Source organism: Macaca thibetana, chromosome 20 (assembly GCF_024542745.1).
Source record: "Macaca thibetana thibetana isolate TM-01 chromosome 20, ASM2454274v1, whole genome shotgun sequence".
Taxonomy (NCBI): domain Eukaryota; kingdom Metazoa; phylum Chordata; class Mammalia; order Primates; family Cercopithecidae; genus Macaca; species Macaca thibetana.
The window spans coordinates 12017052-12043943 of NC_065597.1; the positions used below are offsets into that span (position 1 = coordinate 12017052).

Sequence of the window (26892 nt, forward strand, 5' to 3'; positions counted from 1 at the left end):
CAAGCAATCTGCCCACCTTGGCCTCCCAAAGTGCTGAGATTACATGAGCCACCATGCCTGGCCAGGAAGTCATATATTGATGCCAAATTCAGAAATATCTGGGGGAAATGCTAGACCAGAAGGACCAGAGCAAGTTTCACCCTGCATGGAATAAGAGTTCTTCAGGACCCCACCTTTATCTCTAGGCCTGAAGCCCTGGTCCTCATGTGGGAAATGGGAGGTCTGAGCCAGTGGGGGTGTTCCACTCCATGGGTCTTACCTTGTTATGATCTCATTGAAGCAGCAGCAGCACATGTGTGAGAAAAGTCACCCACTGGGGTCTCAGAGAGTGGGAAGGTGTGGCAGCCCAGGGAGTACACTCTGCTCTGGCCGGGCTCCTTCTGCCACATTTTCTTCCTCATCAGAGCTCAATTCACCCTCACTTGGTTCTTTCAGCTCTTCTCTCATGCTGTGTCATCCAACGGGAATGCAGTTGAGGACCCAATGGAGATTTTGATCACGGTGACCGATCAGAATGACAACAAGCCCGTGTTCACCCAGGAGGTCTTTAAGGGGTCTGTCATGGAAGGTGCTCTTCCAGGTATATCCACTAATGAGAATCTGAATATCCAGAAAGACTCTTAGGTTCTTTGGACCCCAAAGTGTTGTCCAACCCCGAAGGTTGTGTAACTAAAGCTGACCCTTCCTATGGACAGAACTTCTTGGGAAGCCATTGTTGTGTTATATGCATGTGTATAATAGTCTACCTATGGAAACACATAAAACAGAGTTTAAGAACAATCTTCCCTTTTTTCTTGTTAAATTTTTTTTTTAGGCTGGGCATGGTGGCTCACGCCTATAATCCCAGCACTTTGGGAGGCCAAGGCGGGTGGATCACCTCTAGTCAGGAGTTCAAGATCAGCCTGACCAACATGGTGAAACCTCATGTGTACTAAAAATACGAAAAAATTAGCCAGGCGTGGTGGTGTGTGCCTGTAATCCCAGCTACTTGGGAGGCTGAGGCAGGAGAATTGCTTGAACCTGGTAGGTGGAGGTTGCAGTGAGCTAAGATTACGCCACTGCACTCCAGCTGGGGTGACAGATCCAGACTCTGTCTCAAAAAAAAAAAAAAAATTTATAGAGATAGGGTCTCGCTTTGTTGTCCAGGCTACTTTCAAACTCCTGGCCTCAAGCAATCCTCCAACCTCAGCCCCACAAGCTGCTAAGATTATAGGCATGAGCTACTATACCTGGCTAAGAACAACCTTCCTAATTAAGGAACAGATCTTTGCCAGTACCTTAAAGTCCTAAACAATCTCCCTTGATCACATTCTTTTCTCTCTTCCATAAAGATAACCACACCCTAGGCTGGGCATGGTGGTTCATGCCTGGAATCCCAGCACGTTAGGAGGCCGAGGAGGCAGGCAGATCACCTGAGGTCTGAAGTTCAAGACCAGCCTGACCAACATGGAGAAACCCTGTCTCTACTAAAAATACAAAGTTAGCTGGGCGTGGTGGCTCATGCCTATAATCCCAGATACTTGGGAGGCTGAGGCAGGAGAATCGCTTGAACCTGGGAGGCAGAGGTTGCAGTGAGCCAAGTTTGCGCCGTTGCGCTCCAGCCTGGGCAACGGGAGCAAAACTCTGTCTCAAAAAAAAAAAAGATAACCGCACCCTGACTTTTGTGGTAATCATTCCCTTTCTTTTCTTCATTACCATTTGTCTATTTATACCTGATAATAAGTTGATAGTTTGAGCTTTCTTCCTCCCGTAGCACTTTGGTAAGAATTCTAGGAATTAGATAATGGGGGAACTCTGACATGGTACCACCCCCATGTCCCCTCCTTTATCCCTCAGGGCAGAATTGGATTAAGCAATACTGACCCTGTCCCAAAGGGTCAGTTTGTCTAAACCTTCGTCTCCTTGAATTCTTCCAGGGACCTCCGTAATGGAGGTCACAGCCACAGACGCGGACGATGATGTGAACACCTACAATGCCGCCATCGCTTACAGCATCCTCAGCCAAGATCCTGAGCTGCCTGACAAAAATATGTTCACCATTAATAAGAACACAGGAGTCATCAGTGTGGTCACCACTGGGCTGGACCGAGAGGTCAGATGTCAGGAGGATCCAGAGGGTGTGGAGGACAAATGTATATTAGCTCAATCCTGTGGACAAAGCAAAATCCTGCTAGGCCACCTGTCAGTTAATACAGTGTTGGTCTGAGCTTTGCATCTAAGCTTCTGCCCAGAGGTTCCGTGCCTAGAAGACAGGCTGACTGGCGTGAAGCAGATGGTTAAATATTCTGGTTCCATGTGTTGGGCTGGGCTAGGCCAGAGGTGGCTGGTAGTCCTGGTCCTAACTTGGTTGCATTGATCTCTCTGCAGAGTTTCCCTATGTATACCCTGGTGGTTCAAGCTGCTGACCTTCAAGGTGAAGGGTTAAGCACAACAGCAACAGCTGTGATCACAGTCACTGACACCAATGATAACCCTCCAGTCTTCAATCCCACCACGGTAATTCTACAACTCCTCAGAGGGTTTCCAAAGAAAGGTCTTTTGTTGTTCGTGAACTAAGTTTCACCACTGCTCATGGGCAAAGTCTTTGAAAACTCTCTCCAGACTAGCGAATGTTAACTTTAAACTTAAAAGCAAGCATCTTGAGATGGCAGTTGTCTTTTAGCATCTTTTTTCCACCCTTGGCCTGGGGCCAATTGGCTCAAGATTGTGAAGTTGCAGAAAGCACCTACTGATTTCCTATCTGCATATGGTACATTTTTATAGCAAATATTACTGGGTTTCATTTCTTCATTGAACACGTATTTTCTAAGTTTATATTAGGCACTGTGTTAGACAGTGGAGATACCATCACACACAAAGCAGACAAAGATTCTATTCTCATGGTGTTTCTACTATAGCTAGGAAGACATCTTATGAGAGTTATTGAACACCAAGGATATTACATGCATTCAAGGAGAAGGTGTTGAGAACCAAGTAGGGGAAGTTTAAATCATCCTGTATAATGGCCAGGCATGGTGGTTCACACCTGTAATCCCAACAAGTTGGGAGGCCAAGGCTGTTTGGAGTTTGAGACCAGCCCGGCCAACGTGGCGAAACCCCGTTTCAACTAAAAATACAAAAATTAGCCGGGCATGTTGGTGCATGCTTGTAATTCCAGCTATTTGGGAGGCTGAGGCACGAGAGTTGCTCGAACCCAGGAGGTGGAGGCTGCAGTGAGCTGAGATTGCACCATTGCAACCCAATGTGCCCATTGCCTGGTCTCTCCTCGTCACATCTGCTCCTCGAAGCTTGCTTTCAGTTAGCCAGGTGTGGTGGCGCATATGTGTGGTCCTAGCTACTCTGGAGACTTGAGGTGGGAGGATTGCTTGAGCTCAGGAGGTTGAGGCTACAGTGAGCCATGATCGCTCCAATACACTCCAGCCTGATGACAGTGAGATCCTGTCTCAAACAACAAAAAAAGAGGATTCCTTTAGCCCCCTGAGACTCAGCTCTGCTAGCAGTCTTGGTACTTTGTAAATGACCCATCTCTTTCCTCTGCAGTACAAGGGTCAGGTGCCTGAGAACCAGGCGAACTTCGTAATCACCACACTGAAAGTGACTGATGCTGACGCCCCCAATACCCCAGCGTGGGAGGCTGTATACACTATATTGAATGATAATGACGGACAATTTGTTGTCACCACAAATCCAGTGACCAACGATGGCATTTTGAAAACAGCAAAGGTTTGTATGGTATATGGCAAGATGCAGAAACTGGCATCCTTGAAGCTGTTCATGCCCTTGTCCCCTGGTATCTTCTTAGAAGTAGATTCGCTTTGGCAGGGGGACAGGGTGACTTTCCCAGATTCTAGTGGACCATGTGGGGTTTGCAGTGGCTCTTCCTGCCCATGTAAGAAATCAAGAAACTGGGCTGGGTGTGGTGGATCACGCCTGTAATCCCAGCACTGTGGGACACTGAGGCAGGTGGATCACGAGGTCAGGAGTTCGAGTCTCTGCTAAAAATACAAAAATTAGCTGGGCATGGTGGCACACGTCTGTAATCTCAGCTACTCGGGAGGCTAAGGCAGAAGAATTGCTTGAACCTGGGAGGTGGAGGATGCAGTGAGCCGAGATCGCACCATTGCATTCCAGCTCTGGGCAGCAGAGCAAGACTCCATCTCGGGGGGGAAAAAAAAGAGGCCGGGCGTGGGGGCTCATGCCTGTAATCCTAGCACTTTGGGAGGCCAACGCGGGCAGATCACAAGGTCAAGAGATCGAGATCATCCTGACCAACATAGTGAAACCTCATCTCTACTAAAAATACAAAAATTAGCTGGGCGTGGTGGCGTGCTCCCACTACTAGCGCGGTCCCAGCTACTAGGGAGGCTAAGGCAGGACAATCACTTGAACCTGGGAGACAGAGGTTGCAGTGAGCCATGATCGTGCCATGCACTCTAGCCTGGCAACAGAGTGAGACTTCGTCTCAAAAAAAAAGAAATCAAGAAGCTAAGGCTTCTTGATGGCTCATGGTGGCTCATGCCTGTAATCCCAGCACTTGGGGAGGCCAAGGGGGGCAGATCATCTGAGGTCAAGAGTTTGGGACCAGCCTGGACAACATGGTGAAACCCTGTCTCTACCAAAAATACAAAAATTAACCGGATGTGGTGGTGCACACTTGTAATCCCGGCTGCTTGGGAGGCTGAAGCAGGAGAATTGCTTGAGCCTGGAAGACAGAGGTTGCAGTGAGCCAAGATCATGCCACTGCACTCTGGCCTGGGCAACAGAGTGAGACTCTGTCTGGAAAGAAAGAAAGAAAGAAAGAAAGGAAGGAAGGAAAGGAAGGAAAGGAAGGAAAGGAAGGAAAGGAAGGAAAGGAAAGGCCGGGCGAAAGAAAAGAAAGAAAAGAAAGAAAGAAAAGAAAGAAAAGAAAGAAAAGAAAGAAAGAAAGAAAAGGCCGGGCGCGGTGGCTCAAGCCTGTAATCCCAGCACTTTGGGAGGCCGAGATGGGCGGATCACGAGGTCAGGAGATCGAGACCATCCTGGCTAACACGGTGAAACCCCGTCTCTACTAAAAAATACAAAAAACTAGCCGGGCGTGGTGGCGGGCGCCTGTAGTCCCAGCTACTCGGGAGGCTGAGGCAGGAGAATGGCGTGAACCCGGGAGGCGGAGCTTGCAGTGAGCTGAGATCCGGCCACTGCACTCCAGCCTGGGCGGCAGAGCGAGACTCTGTCTCAAAAAAAAAAAAAAAAAAAAAAAAAAAAAAAAAGAAAGAAAGAAGAAATCAAGAAGCTCTTACACAGGATCCTGAAATTGAAAAAGGCTCTTTCCCAAAACATTCTCCTTCCCTTAGCTCTTTCCATTTTGCAATGAGAGGGAAAATGATTTACTGGTCTCTGCTCTTGTGCTGGTTTATTTTAGAAGTGGGGCAGATATGGTTGTTTTTGAAAAATGTCCTAGAAACTTGAAAACTAGCCAAGCATAGTAGTGCATGGCGGTGGGTCCAACTACTTGGGAGGCTGAGGTGGGAGGATCACTTGAGCCCAGGGGGTTGACACTGCACTGAGCTATGATCATGGCACTGTACTCCAACCTGGGCAATATAACGAGACTCCGTCTCTTTAAAAAAAAAAAAAAAAAAAAAGGTAGCCAGGCACAGTTGCTCAGTCCTGTAATCCCAACACTTTGGGAGGCCAAGGTGGGTTGATCACCTGAGGTCAGGTGTTCGAGACCAGCCTGGCCAACATGGTGAAACATTATCTCTACTAAAAATACAAAAAATTAGCCAGGTGTAGTGGCAGGCTCCTGTAATCCCAGCTACTAGGGAGGCTGAGGCAGGAGAATTGCTTGAAGCTGGGAGGCAGAGGTTGCAGTGAGCCATTGCACTCCAGCCTGGGTGACAAGAGCAAAAATTCTGTCTCAGAAACAAAATAAGGAAAGAAACTTGAAAACTAAGAATTTGAGTGAATTGCTTGTTGAGTGACTGGATCCCTAGAATAGCCCCAGAGCTTTGACTTCCTCTTGAGTAGGTGAGCAGATCTGAGAAGCCCTGGTAAGTAATTATGGTTTCTGCCATTGAAAGTCATGGCAGAAACCACAGTTACTTTTGCACCAACCTACTGTATTACCAAAAGCAACAGTTAAGGATTTAATTTCATTTTTACTAACACAAAATGTTTTGTTTTGTTTTTAACTTCATTGTTTCTGCTCTCTAGGGCTTGGATTTTGAGGCCAAGCAGCAGTACATTCTACACGTGGCAGTGACGAACGTGGCGCCTTTTGAGGTCTCTCTCACCACCTCCACAGCCACTGTCACCGTGGATGTGCTGGATGTGAACGAAGCCCCCATCTTTGTGCCTCCAGAAAAGAGAGTGGAAGTGTCCGAGGACTTTGGCGTGGGCCAGGAAATCACATCCTACACTGCCCGGGAGCCAGACACATTTATGGAACAGAAAATAACGTAAGTGTGAGGATTTTTCAACTGACTTACAGCAGCTGGGTATTTTATATCATTTTATATATAAATCAATAATGATTTATATATAAATCATTTTATATATAAATGGTATTTTATATCATTTTATATATAAATCAATAATGATTTATATATAAATCAATAATTTTATATATAAATCAATGGCATTTTGTCATTTGTCTGTACAAGACCATTCTCTTAATTTATTTTTTATTCCCTTTATCTGTACTCCTTTCACCTGTTCCCTTCCCTCTACAGACAGCCGTTCTTGGTCTGATGTGCTGCCTCTCTTTGAGCTCTTGTAGTATGGTAGAAATGTGATTTTACTTTGCATACACAATAGTGTGTTTTTTTGTGTTTGGAGTCTCACTTTGTCACCTAGGCTAGTATACAGTGGTGATCTCTGCCTACTGCAGCCTCTGTCTCCTGGGTTCAAGCAATTTTCATGCCTCAGTCTCCCACGTAGCCAGGATTATAGGTGCCCGCCACCACGCCCGGCTAATTTTTGTATTTTTAGTAGAGATGAGGCTTCACCACATTGGCCAGGCTGGTCTCGAACTCCTGACCTCAAGTGATCTGCCCGCCTCCCAAAGTGGTGGGATTACAGGCGTGAGCCCCCGCACCCAGCCCATAGTGTTGTGTTCTAAGTAGCTTACTATTAGTATTTCTCCTTTCAAACTTGAAGGTACCTCTATAATGTAAATCACACAGATGCTGAAAACCCACATACCAACCAACCAGCTACAACACTTGCTTTAAAATACTCTCATTTTGGGCTGGGTGCAGCGGCTTATGCCTGTAATCCCCAAACTTTGGGAGGTCTAGCAAGTGGATCATGTTGAGGCCAGGTGTTCAAGACCAGCCTGGCCAACATGGTGAAACCCCTGCCTCTACTAAAAACACAAGAAATTAGCCAGGCATGGTGGTGCACACCTGTAATCCCAGCTACTTGGGAGGCTGAGGCACGAGAATCACTTGAACCCAAAAGGTTGAGGTTGCAGTGAGCTGAGATCGAGCCACTGCACTCTAACCTGGGCGACAGAGTGAGACTCCATCTCAAAAAATAATAATAATAATAAAAACTCTCATTTTCTATATGTAGCCAATGGACTCCTCATAATCTAGAGATATTTCTACATGCTCCGAACTGTAAGGCCTGGCAAGATGGGTTTTAACTGAAGTTTAAAAGAATGGTGAACAGTCAAAGACAATAATGTAGGATTTGGTTCTGTGATGAAACCCTGGATTGTACAGTTTCCAGGCTGGGCTGAAAGCTTGCAGTAGTGAAATAGATAGTTCAAAGCATCTCCCGGGGCAGATTCAGGGACCAGGTCTCTAGTGTCTGTTTGCAGAGGCCCTTACACCTGGAACAATGACCACTTGATGTAATTCATTGCTTTGCACTTCCAAAGAAGTGAGGCCAAGCCCGCAGGTTCTCAGAGTCCTTTCCTCCTTTGATTTCTTAGTTTCCCTTTCAGAGCCTTTCCATGACCCTAGTAAATAAATGAGCAGTAGATCTCTGTTAGCTTCCCTGTAGCTCCCATTAAATGCCAATAGTACAGCCCACCCACAAGTCAACAAGGCAACCTGCATCTCCAGATGTTCATGACAGGAGAAGAGGTGACATGTTGCTACCATTTAGGAACTACTGTATTGTTTTGGGGGAGCTGGTCTGGAGGAGTCTGCTTTTAAAAATAAATAAGGATTATAGTAATCATTGCTTCAGCAAGAATCATCCATAGATGCCAAATCTGTTGGGTGAAAGTTAGTTGCTGAACAAGATATTCTTAAATTATCTACCTGCAGATTATATGTTAATCATGCAGTATAAAAAGGCACCTTTGCTGTGAAGAAATCTGGTGGCCTTTCCCTTATCCAAGTGATCCAAGTTATCAATAGAAGCACAGACAGACATCATGTGCTTCCCAGTGTCCTGCACTAGGGAGGCCACAGCATCACTGTCATGTTCTTGTCCCCACCACTGACCCCTGAAATGGATTACCTGAATCTAAATTTTGAGGAGTAATCAGGCAAACCCAAACTAAGGGCATTCTAGAAAACAACTGGCCAGCACATTAAAAAAATGTCAGTGACAGAAAAGAAAGCCTTAAGGAAGAGCCATGCCAACCAAAGGCCATATTGGATCCTGAATCCAGAATGGTACAAGGTTGCTATAAAGGACATTTTTGGAAAATCTGACAATTTGAATATGCACCATATATTCAACAGTAGTATTCTATCAAAGTGCTGGGATTACAGGCATGAGCCACCGTGCCCAACCTATTGTTGGTTTTCAAAATAAAACATTGGAAGTAACCATATAACTGAAGAAGAGCTTGAGCCATTTTCAGCTACATGTTGTTTGCTGGTCCTATTCTAAAAGCCAGAGCTTGTGCCTGTTTAGGTATCGGATTTGGAGAGACACTGCCAACTGGCTGGAGATTAATCCGGACACTGGTGCCATTTCCACTCGGGCTGAGCTGGACAGGGAGGACGTTGAGCACGTGAAGAACAGCACGTACACAGCCCTCATCATAGCTACAGATAATGGTAAGGGGGCCTCATCTGGGCCTTTGCTGCCTCACCCTCCTGGCTAGTTGACTTTCTTGCCCCTCCCTTCTTTTGGAGGCAAGAGTTTATTCTTTTTCTTTTATCCTTTGTGTTTGTTGGATTGATTTGTATAAATGTATGGAGTACAAGGGTAATTTCGTTACAAGCATAGATGTATAGTGATAAAGGCAGGGCTTTTAGTGTATCAATAGAAGCACAAACAAACATCATGTGCCTCCCAGTGTCCTGCAGTAGGGAGGCCACAACATCACCTCTGTCGTGTTCTTGTCCCCACCACCAACCCCTGAAATGGATTACCTGAATCTAAATTTTGAGGAGTAATCAGACAAACCCAAATTAAGGGCACTCTAGAAAACAACTGGCCAGCACATTAAAAAAATGTCAGTAACAGAAAAGAAAGCCCTAAGGAAAAGCCTAACGCATCACCCAAATAACATGCGTTGTACCCATTAAGTAATTGCTCATCATCTACCCCCTCCCACCCCTCGGACCCTTCCAGCTGCCATTGTTTATCATTCCACAATCTACATCCATGTGTACACATTATTGAACTCCCACTTCTAAGTGAGAACATGCAGTTATTTCTCCTTACATGTCTGATTTGTTTCACTTGAGACAATGGCCTCCAGTTTCATCCATGTTGCTGCAAAAGATTTATCTTTTATTCTTAAAGGCATTCTTATTATCAAAAATTTAAGTGGGCTGGGCATGGTGACTCACACCTGTAATCCCAGCACTTTAGAGGCTGAGGTGGGAGGATCACTTGAGCCCAGGAGTTCGAGACCAGCCTGGGCAACATGGCAATACACTTTCTCTACAAACAGTACATAAATTAGCTGGGCATGTTGGTGAACACCTGTAGTCCCAGCTACTCAGAAGGCTGAGGTGGTAGGATTGCTTGAGTCTGAGAGGTGGAGGCTGCAATGAGCCAAGATTGCGCCACTGTTCTCCATCCTGGGCAACAGAGCAAGACCCTGTCTCAAAAAAAAAAAAAAAAAAATTTTTTTTCAAGTAATTTTGGTCAGACAGAACTTCCTTTTCACTACACACGCACTCTTTATTCCTTCCCTAAGGGAACCCGACAATGATGGTTTACGATCCAGTTCCAAAGCTTAATATTCATGTGACCTTGGATTTGCTGTTTAATTTTTTTTTTTTTTTTTTTTGAGACAGAGTCTCGCTCTGTCACCCAGGCTGGAGTGCAGTGGCAAAATCCTGGATCACTGCAACCTCCGCCTCCTAGGTTCAAGCAATTCTCCTGCCTCAGTCTCCCAAATAGCTGGGATTACAGGTGTGCGCCACCATGCCCAGCTAATTTTTTGTATTTTTAGTAGAGACGGGATTTCACCATATTGGCCAGGTTGGTCTTGAACTCCTGGCCTTGTGATCTGCCCACCTCGGCCTCCCAAAGTACTGGGATTACAGGCGTGAGCCACCGAGCCTGGCCTGCTGTTTAGTTTTTATGTCCCTCAATTCCTTTACCTGAAAAATGATAATACTCATGTGGGTGAAATTAGTTAGGTGTTAAATCAGTTAGGTGTGGGTCCTTCCAGACTCTTTCTGTGTATTTAAATACATTTATAGGCTGGGTGCTAGGCTCACACCTGTAATCCCAACACTTTGGGGGTCTGAATTGGGAGATGGCTTGAGGCCAGGAGTTCAAGACCAGCTGGGCAACATGCTGCCCATAATCTCAAAATGCTGGGATTACAGGCATGAGTTACCATGCCTGGCCTCCTTCAGTTAATTTTAAATGACATGCGTTCATTGTTTAAAAAGAAAATTTACATGAAAAAACAATTTTTTAAAATTTACAGTCATGCCATCTAGACATATCTATTTATCGGTTTGAGATGGATTCCTCTGTTGTTTTGTATCCCTATCGTATATTCATATTGAAGATAGTTCCCTGGGTACCAATTTTTCCTACTACCATATGCTTGGTGTTGTGTCAAGATGTAAAAGAAACGCAAACAGAAGTGTGGATGGGCTGGGCACGGTGGCTCATGCCTATAATCTCAACACTTTGGGAGGCTAAGGTGGGAGGATCACTTGAGCCCAAGAGTTCAAGACCACCCTAGGCAACATGGTAAGACCCCCTCTCTACAAAAAAAAAAATTAAAAACTAGCCAAGCATGGTGGCATGTGCCTGTAGTCCCAGCTACTAGGGAGGCAGAGGTGGGAGATGAAGCCCAGGAGGTAGAGGCTGCAGTGAACTGTGTTCATGCCACTGCATTCTGGCCTGGGTGACAGAGTGAGACCCTGCCTCAAAAAAAAAATATATGAACTCCCCAATCTATTTTGAAAACCAATTTGCAGAGACTTAAAAAGACCCAACTCATCCCCTTTGATTTTAAGCTTCTAGTCAGGCTTAAAATTAAAATAAGTAAAATAAAAAGACTCAGTGCTTTGATAATGACCTTAAATGGCATGAAAATGCAGAAAAAGGAGAACTAGGGAAATAGCAGGCAGGCAATAGGACTTCTTGGAGTAGCTAAAATTCAATGAATGAATAATGATATGTGAAGAAGGAGGAGCGTGTCCTTGGTGTGAGGAATAACTTGAATAATTGTTATCAAGGTGGGAATAAGCGTGTCTGTATGAAACAGTCAGAGACCTGCCCACCTAGGAGTGGAGGTCCTTTGGGATTGGTGGGACAGGAAGTTCTGGGGGTGGAGTGGGGGCTGATGGGGGACCACTGAAGAGCCAGGACAAGAACTGGACTTGGTCTGGTGGAAGGCAGTGGGGATTCATTAGTGTTGCCAAGCTACTACATTTCCTCTGTATTTTCTCTTAGGTTCTCCAGTTGCTACTGGAACAGGGACTCTTCTGCTGATCCTGTCTGATGTGAATGACAACGCCCCTATACCAGAATCTCGAAATCTATTCTTCTGCGAGAGGAATCCAAAGCCTCAGGTCATAAACATCATTGATGCAGACCTTCCTCCCAATACATCTCCCTTCACAGCAGAACTAATGCATGGGGCGAGTGCCAACTGGACCATTGAGTACAACGACCCAAGTGGGTACCTGAGTTTTATTTTGGCAACTTTGCTCCAATGGCCATGCTTCCCTTCCCCCAGATCCCCACCTCTCAATTTCCCTTCTCAACTTCCAGATGTCACCCCTTCCATTGGTACTTGCTTCCTTATCCCTTCTGTCTTTGAGGCCTTGCTCCAGAGGTCTTTTTCCTTTACTGGTATCTAACATTGTAGCATGCTACCCAGTAATCTAAAACCCAAGCAGGGCTCCCTCTCCCAGCCTCTAGCCACCCTCCACTCCCCTCTCCACTTGCAACCTCTGGGACCATCTTCTCTGCCACCTCCTGCTCCTGGGACCAAGCAACACCGTTTTTGTGCTTAGCTCCTTCTTGCCAGCCAATCATGAGCTCCCAGATTTGTCAGCACTATTCTACCGAAGTGGAGGCAGCTGTCAACTGCCTGGTCAATTTGCATCTGTGGGCTTCCTACACCTACCTCTCTCTGGGCTTCTATTTCCACCGCAGTGATGTGGATCTGGAAGGCGTGTGCCAGTTCTTCCACAAATTGGCCAAGGAGAAGCACAAGGGCGCTGAGCGTCCCTTACAAATGCAAAACCAGTGTGGCGGCCGCACTGTCTTCCAGGACATCCAGAAGCCATGTTAAGATGAATGGGGTAAAACCCTGGGCGCGATGGAAGTCGCTCTGGCCCTGGAGAAGAACCTGAACCGGGCACTTTTGGATCTTCATGCTTTGGGTTCCGCTTGCACAGACCACCATCTCTGTGACTTCCTGGAGAGCCACTTCCTAGATGAAGAAGTGAAACTCATCAAGAAGATAGGTGACCACCTGACCAACCTCTGCAGGCTGGCCAGCCTCCAGGCCAGGCCGGGCGAAAAGGTTCACTCTCAGGCACAATCAGGAGCCTACCGAACCCAGTGACATCTGAAGAGCCCCGCTCTGCCTGAGCCTCTCCCTCCAGCTACTAGGCAGCTTTTTTTAAGCAACCCTAGAACCCTCTCCCAAGCCTTAGACCAAATGGAAATAAAGCTTTTTACAGGGAAAAAAAAAAAAAAAGTACATACCTAGATAAAACCCAAGCAGCTCTGCTCTCTTCACTCAAGGCACTCAAGTGCCTTTAGTTCACTAACAATTTTATTCTGGAATGAGCTTTTTTTTCTCCCCTGATCTCATCATTTCTTTTTATTGCTTTCTCCAGCCCAAGAATCTATCATTTTGAAGCCAAAGATAGCCTTAGAGGTGGGTGACTACAAAATCAATCTCAAACTCATGGATAACCAGCAGAAAGACCAAGTGACCACCTTAGAGGTCAGCGTGTGTGACTGTGAAGGGGCCGCCGGCATCTGTAAGAAGGCACCGCTTGTCGAAGCAGGAATGCAAATTCCTGCCATTCTGGGGATTCTTGGAGGAATTCTTGCTTTGCTAAGTAAGTCCAGCTGGCAGGTGACTCAGCCTTTGACTTAAAAAAATGGAGGCGGTTTATTTCCTGGAAGTTATTTTTGTTCTTATATTAATAAGGATACAGGTTAGCTGATACAGGAAAGAGACTCCCAACTTATGCTAGCCTCCATAAAATAGAAGTTTGTCTCTTACTGAACATTTCAGAGGTAAATGGTCTAAGATGGGAAGGCCATGAAGTCAACAGGGGACCCAGGTTTCTTCTGTTTCTTTTCATCCTTCAAGTCAGGCATCCCAGGCTTGAGTGCATACAAATCATCCGGGCCTCTGGTAAACTGGGAAATCTGATCCAGGAGGTCTGGCATAGGGCCACAGATTCTGCATTTCTTTTTTTTTTTTTGAGGCTGAGTTTCGCTCTTGTTGCTGAGGCTGGAGTGCAATGGCGCTATCTCTCAGCTCACTGCAACCTCCGCCTAACGGGCTCAAGCAATTCTCCCGCCTCAGCCTCCTGAGTAGCTGGGACCATGGGCATGTGCCACCACGCCCAGCTAATTTTGTGTTTTTAGTAGAGATGGGGTTTCTCCATGTTGGTTAGGCTGGTCTCGGACTCCCAACTTCGGGTGATCCACCCGCCTCAGCCTCACAAAGTGCTGGGATTACAGGCTTGAGCCACCGCACCCAGCCAGATTCTACATTTCTAACCAGCTCCCAGGGGGTACTGATTTTGCAGTTCCTTAGACCATAAGCAGAGTAGCAAGACCTTGGGGGCTGCCCTCATCAGCGTGTTCTAAGCTAGCCAGCTCACCACCACCACCTCTACATTCCATCCTAGATGGGGGAAGGGGATAAGAGAGGAAGTGGAGGCCAAATGACTAGAAGTTGCATATATCACCTCCACTTACATACCACTGGCCCAAACACAGCCACACCTAGCTGCAAGGGAGCCTGGAAGTTTCTACTTGCAATTGAAAATTGGCATGGAGTAGGGGTGGAGTGCAGGATGAGCAGTGAGTGTCAGTGACTAAAAGGATAAAGGAGAAAAAGAATGCTGAGGAAAATTGACAGTTTCTGCCATAGTCCTTAAGCCTGTTTCCATTGGAGCCCACTTGGAGTGAGCCCTAGGGGTGACACAGGTGCTATTACGGTCAAGGTAAATACTTTTGTCATTCACATGCAGAGAGAAAATACTGAATCTATTAAAGGAATACATTAGCTATGAAAACAGATTATGTGCATCAAAAGACAAAGTATCCATATGGAGTGCACTACATCGGAACTCTGGTAGGGCTTTAAACATATGAATGATAGAAGAGCAAGCGAATGATTCTCAAAGCAAATGAGAGCAAGTCAGTTAGAAACCTTTGACCAGGTATGGTGGCTCATACTTTGGGAGACCAAGGTGGGAGGACTGCTTGAAGCCAGGAGTTTGATACCAGCCTGGGCAACAAAGCAAGACCCTGTCTCTACAAAATGAAAAATATATCTTTTTAAAGAAATGTTTAAAGATCATAAATAATTAGTGACTGCAAGGAGTGGTCCAGTTCATGAATGCGTTTGTAGTCAGCGTAGTCAGAAAAAGCTGTTAATTGAGTCTCAAGGACAGTTTTGTGGAAGATATAAGTGGTTAGGCCACAGGGGCTGGTAGAATTCCAACAAGCTATGGATATTCAGGAAGGTTCCCCTCCTAGCAAAGCACAGCAGAGGCTTGAGGAGACTCCTAGGAGGACAGAGACCAGGCCAAGCTGGTGGGAATGGAAAAAGATTTTTGGAGGGAGCAGTGGGACTGAATCTAGGGCTTTCCATTTAGATTGAGCATGGGTGCCATTGATCCTGCTGCTGCTGCCTCAGTGGACTCCAGGAGAGGGTGCCTTTCAATCTTCCAGAAATGTTTGCTGGGCATCCCATTTGCTTCTGCCCCCTCCTAGTGTTCTCCCAAAGTTGAAGAGAAGGATACTGCTGTTGAGAATTGAGCAAGCCTTCTGGACTCTCATCCTGCCAGGCTTTACATGGCTTTACTGTGCCATGAGATTAGATTAATTCATCATTGTCTTGGGCAGTGTAACACAAGCCCTGCCTGCCCACTTCCTAGTCAAATTACATTTGAGTGGCCTGGTCTGCTTTTGGGATAGTGGTTACTGACTAGTACATTCATTTTAAGGGGAATCATTTTCTCTTCTCTTCTCTTCTCTTCTCTTCTCTTCTCTTCTCTTCTCTTCTCTTCTCTCTTCTTTCAGGCAAGGTCTCATTCTGTGGGCCAGCTGGAGTGCAGTGGAGTGATCTCAGATCTCATCTCACTGCAGCCTTGACTTCTGGGGCTCAGGGGATCCTCCCACCTCAGCCCCCCGGGTGGCTGGGACCACAGGCATGAGCCACCACACCCAGCTAATTTTTTATATTTTTTTGTAGAAATAGTGTTTCCTCATGTTGCCCAGGCTGGTCTCAAACTCCTGGTCTCAACCAGTCCTCCCGCCTTGGCCTCCCAAAGTGTTGGGATTACAGACATGAGCTACTGCGCCCAATCAGGGAATCTTAAAGATTGTAGTTATACTTGAAATATTTTTTTAAGAGTAGGATTACCTAAATTTGCTATGGGTATGTATTTTTTTAGACACTGGGGGTGGGGATTCCCACATAGAACAACATTTAAAACAGAGGCAATGCCAGAATTCAGATGTTCAATTTCTTGTATTTTTACCTTCTATGATTATTTTTTTCTTTCTTTATTAGAGACGGGTTCTCGCTATGTTACTCACACTGGTCTCAAACTCTTGAGCTCAAGTGATCCTCCCATCTCGGCCTCCCCAAGTGCTGGGATTACAGGTGTGAGCCACTCCACCAGCCAATTCTTGTTTCTTAAGGGCAAAAATGTGCTAGAGGCTGGTTGTGGTAGCTCACGTCTATAATCCCAACACTTTGGGAGGCTGAGGTGGCAGGATTGCTTGAGCCTAGGTTTCAAGGTCAGCCTGGGCAACATAGCAAGACCTCATCTCTATTAAAAAAAAGTAATAATAATAAATAAATTACTAGAGAGACACCAGGAGATCTGAAGCTTTTCGTGTTTTCCACCAACATTTGGTTGCTTACTCTGTACCAGGCTTTTTCTCAGAGCCTGAGGATACTGGGCTTCTGGCACAGCTGATAAGAGGCATCGTTTTGGAAATGGAAAGCTGCCTCTTGCTGTGCATGGATGGGGACTGTGTAGCTCCTATAGTCTTGTTCAGTACTGTCTCCCTGTGCAGCCACTTCATTGTTCTTGTTGATGAATCATGGACAAGGGAGTTATACTGTTTATCTGGATAAGGTTTCTGGCATTTTTCTGATTTCAGAAATAGGTAGTTGGGGTACATCTGAGAAATCTTTTCCCCAAGTTTATGCAACCTCCTGTTTAAAGATTATGCTTCGGCCAGGCATGGTGGCTCATGCCTGTAATCTCAGCACTTTGGGAGGCCCAGATGGGTGGATCACCTGAGGTCAGGAGTTTGAGACCAGCCTGGGCAACATACTGAAACTCCGTCTCTACTAAAAATACAAAAATTAGCTGGGCATGGTGGCAGGCACTTGTAGTCCCCCCTACTTGGGAGGCTGCGGCAGGAGAATCAGTTGAACCCAGGAGGTGGAGGTTGCAGTGAGCTGAGATTGCGCCACTGCACTCCAGCCTGGGCAACAGAGCAAGACTCTGTCTCAAAATAATAATCATAAATACATAAAGATTATGCTTCATAGGGTACAGCATATAGGTACTTGGGCACACATGCCCATAGATAGAAATCACACGGAATCTTTTTATTTTTCATTCACAGTGAATAATATAATTTTTTTTTTTAAGTTAAGTGCTTTCTTTCTGGCTGCTTTAGAGAATTTTTTTAAAGTTGAATGTTAATGGTATATATCCTAGAAATAATCCCAAGATCAAATGTAACCCTTGTCTGAAGCCTTGGAAGTTAAATAGATTATAAAGCTTGCTTTACATGATTCTATCTTAAGAGAAACTAAGAACATACCAGGCAATTTTATAGTCTCTGTCCCTCTCCTCATAGCTGATTATGTATCAGTCACATTTGGGCTGACCTAGGAGCCCTGCTCACAAACCTTCAGTGGCTCCAACTCAGAATCAAAGCCAAGGTCCTTGCAGTGGCCTATATGTCCCTCCCGCCCTGCTTGCCCCTCTGAGCTCTTCTCCATGTCTCTTCCCCTCATGCACCCTGCTACAGCCATGCTGGCCTCCTCACCTTCCCTCCATCACACCACACATGCTCCTGCCTCAGGACCTCTGCCCTTACTGTTTCCTCTGCCTGGAACACTTTCCCCCAGATTTGGGAAAATGACAGTGATTGAGTTTAAGACCCATCTGAAAGTTAGGGACCATGCTTGAATTCATGTATCACTGTCTACTATGTTGTACTGTACATACCAACTTCAGGGATGTGAGTGTCACATGGATGGACATCTTCAAGTGTATTGAAGGCAGCTGGTGGCTGTCTGACTGCCCATTGTCTGATATGAGGCGTGCTCTGTGATAATGCTGCTTCTGGCCTTCTTTATCTTTGGCTCTCATCACTCTTGCTCTCTCTCCCCCACCACCCCAGTTCTGATTCTGCTGCTCTTGCTGTTTCTTCGGAGGAGAGCGGTGGTCAAAGAGCCCTTACTGCCCCCAGAGGATGACACCCGGGACAATGTTTATTACTATGATGAAGAAGGAGGTGGAGAAGAGGACCAGGTGGGTTTTTAAAACCATGGTAGCTCAATGGTGATCTCTTAATTCGGAAGAAGCAATGATTAGTAAGAGGTAGGCATTTGAAACAGCTCTGACTCACTTTGGATATTATCTTTTTAAGGCCTTACCCAAGAAAGTAGACATTGTCATTGACCATCATCATCATCATCACATCATCACCAACACAGCTAACATTTATTGATCGCATACTGTTCTGCACCTCAATGAGCGAACTGAGGCACAGAGAAGCTCAGTAACTTGTCTAAGGTCACACAGCTAGGAAGCGACACAGCCAAATGGTCTGTCTCAGAGTCTGCACTCCTCATTGCCATTCTCCGGATATGAACTTGAGCCAGATTATCTTTGACATAGAACAACTGGTCTGCTTTGTTTCTCTTGAGTTTTCAGCTAGACCAAACTCCTTTTTGTCAATGTTATACCTTTAGTCCTTCTGTATTTCCTGATTTTGGAGATGATCTTAACATCTTACTCTGGAGTTGTCCAGGGAACTGTTCAGGGTCTTGGAGAACCTACTTATTATAGAAAGGGAACCATGGGGGTCTCTTACAGAGTCCTGCTTTTGACTGAGGTCATAGAGTGAGGCACCATTTACTGAGCTCCATACAACGTAGGGAGGTGGGTGTACAGAGAAAAATATTGTTCTAGATTTCAGGGACTTCTAAGTCTAGTTGGGGGATACCATATATATTGTATCAGTGAGCAATAGAGCAACCAATCCCAGAATCCCAGCAGCACACAACATGCGTGTGTTTCTCATGTGTTGTGGGGCAGCTGGGGCAACTGCTGGTCTCATCTAAGCTCATGAGAATCTGTAGGATGGCTGGGGCTCAGCAGATTTAGGTAGAGTTTAGCTGAATGGCTCTAATCTGCGAATCGTGTCCAGGTCTGTTCCATGCAAGTCTCATCTTTGTACCAGAAGCTGGTGCCTTTCAGACCTTTGCCTGTGTCACATGTTACAGTCCCATTGCCTAAGCAAGTTACACAACAAAGCCCCAAATTGATGGATGTATACTCTTCTTACAGGCTGGGGTTGGGAGGGAGTAAATATTTGCCAAACAGTGATCTAATCATCATGTCCTGTGAAAATTAGTAAGGCACACAGCCTATATCTGGATTCACACATGCTACTCACAATCCTTTGGGCTATGTTTTTTTCCAGTTTTATTTGGGAGACTTTCAGCTTGAAAACTGTCATTTTGCATTAAACAGATAAAGATCATACAGCTGGTAGTGAAGGCATCATCCAGCCATAATCTATAAACTGAACATAGCCCTGTGTGTATGACTGTTTCTTACTCTTTGTTGTACTTCAACCTTTTTTCTCCAAAGGACTTTGACTTGAGCCAGTTGCACAGGGGCCTGGATGCTCGGCCTGAAGTGACTCGTAACGACGTTGCACCAACCCTCCTGAGTGTCCCCCGGTACCTTCCCCGCCCTGCCAATCCTGATGAAATTGGAAATTTTATTGATGAAGTAAGTAATCCACATGGAAAGCCAAAGCATTGCTCATCTCTAAGCTCAGAAAGGAGGAGTTGTGTCAAAAATGAGAAAAAGAGTCTTTAGATTCTTTCCTTTACTATGTTTTCAGCTTGCCTGAGCCCTGAACCCTGTTTTTCCTTTTTTCTTTTTTTTTTTTTTTTGAGACAGAGTTTCGCTCTGTTGCCTAGGCTGAGTGCAATGTGGTGCAATGTCAGCTCACTGCAACCTTCGCCTGGGTACAAGCAATTCTTCTGCCTCAGCCTCCCTAGCTGGGATTACAGGCCTGCGCCACCACACCCGGGATGGTAGTGGTTTGTAGTTTTAGTAGAAACAGGGTTTCTCCACGTTGGTCAGGCTGGTCTCTAACTCCTGGCCTCAGGTGATCCACCCACCTCGGCCTCCGAAAGTGCCGGGATTACAGGTGCGAGCCACCGTACTCAGCAGCCTGTCTTTCTTCTTCTGTGTCTCATCTGAATTTTGGATCTAATAGTGCTTCAAATTGCAAAGTCCATGTGGCAAAACCAAGAATTGCCTGAAAGGATTTAGTAGATCTAGAAATGAAACTAGGAAGATTCTAAGTAAATTTCATTTTAGTTTCACTAATGGGATTTACTTCCCTTGCCTCCTGCTGCTGGTTGGGATATAATGATAAATGTATATCACAAGCCTACCTGAGGACTAGAAAAATAGAATCTGTATTGTATATGTCAGAAATGCATTCAGCTCTAAATACAAGATGCTGAAACAGATTTACCTTGTACAAATAGAAAGCTGGGGTGAGCAGCCTAGGCTGGTGCATCAGGCCGTTCCATGTTTCTGCTCCATTATCTTAGCATGGAGACCCTTGTTCTCAGGCTTGTTGCCTCATGATCACAAGATGGCTGCCACGCTTCCAAACCTTAGGTCTGTATTCCAGTCAGGAAAAAGTATGAAGAGCAAAGCAGAGGGCAAAAGTCTTTCTTCTAGTGAACTGTCTTCTTATTTAACAAGGGAGTTGTCCAACCAGTTATTGGCCAGAACTATCAGAAGGTTGTATCTGTCTGCAAGGGAGAATAACAAGGCATTAAATTAATTAGCTTAGGATAAGATGAGAAAGAACCCAGTAAAGACATAGTCTGGCAGGATCTGTTTCCTTAAGCTATATTCTCTAATAACTTGCTCGGTTACTGGAATGATTTTCTGGGCTTTCTGATGGTCCAGTGACCCTTGGTGAGTCTTCATGGTGAGGTCTGTGTTTGCCTTATATTCCTACAGGAGCTGTCACTGAGGACTATGAGGTACTGCAGTGTTAGAAGTGACCAAGCCACATTCATTTTGGCCACTGGAGAAAACAAGAAACAGGAAGAAACCAGTTTAGCCACCCCTTTTATTTATTTATTTTCATTTTTTGAAATGTCGCCCAGGCTGGAGTGCAATGGCATGATCTTGGCTCACTGCAACCTCTGCCTCCCAGATTCAAGCAATTCTCCTGCCTCAGCCTCCCAAGTAGCTGGGATTACAGGCACTGCTACCACGCCCGGCTGATTTTTGTATTTTTAGTATAGACAGGGTTTCATCATATTGGCCAGTCTGGTCTCAAACTCCTGACTGCAGGTGATCTGCCTGCCTTGGCCTCCCAAAGTGCTGGGATTACAGGTGTGAGCCACCGCGCATGGCTACGGACCCCTTTTAGATACATCTGGATTCAGGCCTTTCCTCCATTCACACTCATTTGCAAGTTATCACTTGTATTTGTAGTTTTTATTTAAACTATAAAAATAATATGCTAAAAAAGAACAAGATCATGTCTTTTGCAGGAGCACAGGTGGAGCTGGAGGCCATTATCCTTAGCAAACTAATGCAGGAACAGAAAATCAAATACCACGTGTTCTCACTTATATGTAGGAGCTGAATGATGAGAACTCATGGACACAAAGAAGAGAACAGCAGACACTAGAGTCTGCTTGAGGGAGGAGCATAGGAGGAGGGAGAGGAGCAGAAAAGATAACTAATGGGTACTGGGCTTAATACCTGGGTGACGAAATAATCTGTACAACAAACCCCCATGACATGAGTTTACCATTTGTTACCTATATAACAGACCTTCACATGTACTCCCAAACCTAAAAGTTTTTTTTTTTTAAGTATGCTTGCTATTTTAAAAATATAAATTATAGTGTGGGGGTACACACCTGTAATCCCAGCTACTCAGGACGCTGAGGCAGGAGAATCGCTTAAAGCCGGGAGGTGGAGGTTGCTGTAAGCTGAGATCATGCCATTGCACTCCAGCCTGGGTGACAGAGCAAAACTCTGAGACTCCATCTCAAAATAAATAAATATACTTTATTTAGTTCATAAAATGAAAATATATAAAGAAAAAAAAGGCTGGGCGCAGTGGCTCACGTCTGTGATCCCAGCACTTTGGGAGGCTGAGGCAGGTGGATTGCCTGAGGTCAGGAGTTGACCAGCCTGGCCAACATGGTGAAACCCCGTCTCTACTAAAAATATGAATATTAGCTGGACTTGATGGCACATGCCTATAGTTGGGAGGCTGAGGCAGGAGAATCGCTTGAACCTGGGAGGCGAAAGTTGCAGTGAGCCAAAATCACGCCATTGCACTCCAGCCTGGGTGACAAGAGTGAAACTCCGTCTCCAAAAAAAAAAAGAAAAAGAAAACAATACAAGTCCTTCCTTAGTTCCCACACCCCCACTCCCCAGATTTAACTGTTAAGCATTTGGCATTCATCCTTCCAGCCCTTTCTGGGTGGAAATGCAGCCTGAATGCACCAGTATGCAAAGTTTCCAGCTCTGTCCATCCAGCTGGTGGTGTGGAAGCCCCACCCTGATTTGTGGGGACTCCATCCTGACTGGTTGGTGCTTGCATCTCTCCTGCCTACATATAACTTACCATTTTACTTTCTCTTTCCATCAACAACGTATCCTGTGCATCTTTCCATGCCAGTGTGTATAAATGTACCTTGCTGGTATTCACTGCTCCGTGGTGTGCCAGTCTGGGTGCATTGTCATACCTTACATGTTGCGAGACTTCTTGCCCCGGGTGACAGGTGTGTCCTTCCTTTCAACTAAAAGGTCCTGTTGTCCCCTTTTCTTCTTTAGAATCTGAAGGCAGCTGATAGTGACCCCACGGCCCCGCCTTATGATTCTCTGCTCGTGTTTGACTATGAAGGAAGCGGTTCCGAAGCTGCTAGTCTGAGCTCCCTGAACTCTTCAGAGTCAGACAAAGACCAGGACTATGATTACTTGAATGAATGGGGCAATCGCTTCAAGAAGCTGGCAGACATGTACGGAGGCGGCGAGGATGACTAGGGGACTCGAGAGAGGCGGACCCTAGACCTCTGTGCTGGGAAATGCAGAGATCATGTTGCTGGTGGTTTTTCAGCTCCCTTCCCTTGAGATGAGTTTCTGGGAAAAAAAGAGACTGGTCAGTGATGCAGTTAGTATAGCTTTATAGTCTTTCCACTTTATAGCTGTAATCGATGTGTGTTAGAAAAGTTTTGACTTATTCCTTGAAGGTTTTTTTTTCCCCACCACGCTTTACATGGTGGTGATGTCCACAAGATACCCAAATTTTAATATTACAGAAGAACAACTTTAGCATCAGAAGGTTCACCTAGCACCTTGCAGATTTTCTTAAGGAATTTTGTCTCACTTTTAAAAAAAAAGGGAGAAGTCAGCTACTCTAGTTCTGTTTTTCTGTGTATATAATTTTTTTTTTTTTAATGTGTATGCTCCTGCTCATTGCTACAATGGTTTGTCCCCCTGCCCTTTTTTTTTTTTTTTTTAAGACAGGGTCTCATTCTGTCGGCCAGGCTGGAGTGCAGTGGTGCAATCACAACTCACAGAAGCCTTGTCCTCCCAGGCTTAAGCAATCCTTGCACCTCAGCCTCCCAAGTAGCTGGGACCACAGGCATGTGCCATTATGCACGACTAATTTTTTAAATATTTGAGACAGGGTCTCCCTATGTTACCCAGGCTGGTCTTAAACTCTTGGGCTCAAGTGATCCTCCCATCTTGGCCTCCCAGAGTGTTGGGATTACAGGCATGAGACACTGTATCTGCCCAGCTCCCCAACTCCCTGCCATTTTTTTTTTTTTTTTTTTTCTTTTGAGGCGGAGTCTCGCTCTGTCGCCCAGGCTGGAGTGCAGTGGCGCGATCTCGGCTCACTGCAAGCTCCGCCTCCCGGGTTCCCGCCATTCTCCTGCCTCAGCCTCCCGAGTAGCTGGGACTACAGGCGCCGCCACCAGGCCCGGCTAATTTTTTTGTATTTTTAGTGGAGACGGGGTTTCATTGTGTTAGCCAGGATGGTCTCGATCTCCTGACCTCATGATCCGCCCGTCTCGGCCTCCCAAAGTGCTGGGATTACAGGCTTGAGCCACCGTGCCCGGCCTCCCTGCCATTTTTTAAGAGACAGTTTCGCTCCGTCACACAGGCCTGGGATGCAGTGATGTGATCATAGCTCACTGTAACCTCGAACTCTGGGGCTCAAGCAATTCTCCCATCAGCCTCCTTTTTATTTTTTTGAACAGATGGGGTCTTGCTATATTGCCATGTTAGTCTTAAACTCCTGGCCTCAAGCAATCCTCCTGCCTTGGCCTCCCAAAGTGCTGGGATTGCGGGCATGAGCTGCTGTGCCCAGCCTCCATGTTTTAATATCTACTCTCACTCCTGAATTCAGTTGCTTTGCCCAAGATAGGAGTTCTTTGGTGCGGAAATTATTGGGCCCTTTTAGGGTAAGCAGCTCATGTCTTCGTCTGGCCACATCTTGACTAGGTATTGTCTACTCTGAAGACTTTTAATGGCTTCCCTCTTTCATCTCCTGAGTATGTAACTTGCAGCGGTCATCTATCCAGTGACTTGTTCTGAGTAAGTGTGTTCGTTAATGTTTATTTAGCTCTGAAACAAGAGTGACATACTCCAGGACTTAGAATAGTGCCTAAAATGCTGCAGCCAAAGACAGAGTGGAACTAGGAAAAGTGGGCTTGGAGATGGCAGGAGAGCTTCTCATTGAGCCTGGCAATTTAGCAAACTGATGCCGAGGATGATTGAGGTGGGTCTACCTCATCTCTGAAAATTCTGGAAGGAATGGAGGAGTCTCAACATGTGTTTCTGACACAGGATCTGTGGTTTGTACTCAAAGCCCAGAATCCCCAAGTGCCTGCTTTTGATGATGTCTACAGAAAATGCTGGCTGATCTGAACACATTTGTCCAATTCCAAATGTGCATAGAAAACTGAGAATATTCGAAATTCTAAACATTTTTCTTAGGAGCAAGAAGAAAATGTGGCCCTAAAGGGGGTTAATCGAGGGGTGGGGAGGTGGAGAGGATCTTGATTTGGAGCTCTTTTTATTTAAATGTGAATTGCAACTTTTTGACAATCAAAGAAAAGACTTTTGTTGAAATAGCTTTACTGTTTCTCAAGTGTTTGGGAGAAAAAAATCAACCCTGCAATCACTTTTTGGAATTGTCTTGATTTTTCTAAAGTTCAAGCTGTATCGAATATAGTTCTGTGTAGAGAATGTCACTGTAGTTTTGAGTGTGTACGTGTGTGGGTGCTGATCATTGTATATTTTCTTTAGGGGTGGAAAAGGAAAACAAGCTGAGAAAAGTATTCTCAAAGATGCATTTTTATAAATTTTATTAAAGAATTTTGTTAAACCATTGTCGAACTTGTTTTATTTGATTCCACCACATTTCCAGGCAAGAGAGAAGATGGATGGATATAGCCTTAGTCAAAACATGGAGAAAGAGGCCCCCGGGCACAGTGGCTCACGCCTGTAATCTCAGCACTTCAGGAGGCCGAGGCAGGTGGATCACTTGAGCTCAGGAGTTTGAGACCAGCCTGGGCAACACAGTGAAACCTCGTCTCTACAAAAACACAAAAACTAGCTGGACGTGGTGGCACGTGCCTGTAGTCCCAGCTACTCCGGAGGCTGAGGCATGAGAATCACTTGAACCCGGGAGGCGGAGGTTGCAGTGAGCCGAGATTGCGCCACTGCACTCCAGCCTGGGAGACAGCAAGACTCCATCTCAAAAAAATTAAAAAAATTAAAAAGCTTAATGCTGAAGTGACTTCTCCAGAAGCTTCTATCATTCTACTGGACACAACATGGGAGAAACTACATTCACATGGTAACTTTATTTGAACAGTATCCATCCATGTGGCATGTGATGAAACCAATACAATTCCCATGTCCACGGGAGACTGTGGGCCCAGCTGAAGGACGAGACAGAGCAAAGTTTCAGACGACGTTCTCAGGGTCAACAAGTGAGTACAGGCCAGTGGTTCTCTGCTGGGGAAGAATGTGCCCCCTCCTCCCTGGGACATTTTGCAATTTCTGGAGTACCTAGGGAGGTGGTCCTGTCATCACATCAAAGCCAGGGATGCTGCTAAACATCCCTGCACAGGACAGTTCCCCACAACAAAGAATTATCCTGCACAAAATGTCAGCCACCGTTAAGAAACCCTGGTGTAAGCCTAAAACTTTTCTCTGTTGAAGGGGTATGACTTTTTTCTTGGGGTAATTTTTTATTGTGGTAAAATACAATGTAAAATTTATGATTTTAGCCATTTTGTTAAATTTTGAGACAGGGTCTCACTCTTGTCACCCAGGCTGGAGTGCAGTAGCACAATCACGGCTCACTGCAGCCTCAATCTCCCAGTCACAAATGATCCTCCTGTCTCAGCCTCCCTAGTAGCTGGGACTACAGGTGTGCACCACTACACCCAGGTAATTTTAAAAATTGTTTTGTAGAAACGGGGATCTCGCTATGATGCACTGGATGGTCTTGAACTCCTGGGCTCAAGTGATCTGCTCTCCTTGGCCTCCCAAAGTACTGGGATTACAGGAGGGAGCCACCACACTAGCCTCATTGTAGCCATTTTTAAGTATACAGTTCAACGACACTAAGTATATTCAAATTGTGTTGCAACCATCACCACTATCTTCAGAACTTTTTCATCATCCCAGACTGAAACTCTGTGCCCATTTATTTCAACTGTTTTTAAGTGTACAATTCAGTGGTATTAACTACATTCAAAATATTGTATAACCACCAGCTCTGGTGTTAGAACTTTTTCATCATTCCAAATAAATTTAGTATCTAGTGGGCAATAACTCTCCATTCCTGCCTCTCCCGCTCCCCTCGTAATCTCTATTCTACTTTCCATGTATGTAGACTCCTTTAATCATCCTTTTGCATCTGGCTTTTTTTTTTTTTTTTTTTGAGACGGAGTCTTGCTCTGTCACCCACACTGGA

General features: G+C 45.5%; 1 protein-coding gene and 1 pseudogene across 1 annotated transcript in view; both read left to right on the forward strand.

The window, feature by feature from the left end:
- The window catches only part of CDH1 (cadherin 1), a 103824-nt gene extending 78529 nt beyond the window's left edge, over nucleotides 1-25295 (forward strand). The window contains exons 6-16 of the mRNA XM_050773323.1: nucleotides 436-580; nucleotides 1917-2092; nucleotides 2368-2496; nucleotides 3541-3723; nucleotides 6193-6437; nucleotides 8857-9002; nucleotides 11821-12045; nucleotides 13221-13448; nucleotides 18007-18137; nucleotides 19485-19628; nucleotides 22731-25295. Of these exons, the coding sequence (XP_050629280.1) occupies nucleotides 436-580; nucleotides 1917-2092; nucleotides 2368-2496; nucleotides 3541-3723; nucleotides 6193-6437; nucleotides 8857-9002; nucleotides 11821-12045; nucleotides 13221-13448; nucleotides 18007-18137; nucleotides 19485-19628; nucleotides 22731-22940 (1962 nt within the window). The 3' untranslated portion in view covers nucleotides 22941-25295. The remainder of the gene's footprint in view (nucleotides 1-435; nucleotides 581-1916; nucleotides 2093-2367; nucleotides 2497-3540; nucleotides 3724-6192; nucleotides 6438-8856; nucleotides 9003-11820; nucleotides 12046-13220; nucleotides 13449-18006; nucleotides 18138-19484; nucleotides 19629-22730) is intronic.
- Nucleotides 12052-13214, forward strand: LOC126944086 (ferritin light chain-like; annotated as a pseudogene).
- Nucleotides 25296-26892: the final 1597 nt, after the last annotated feature.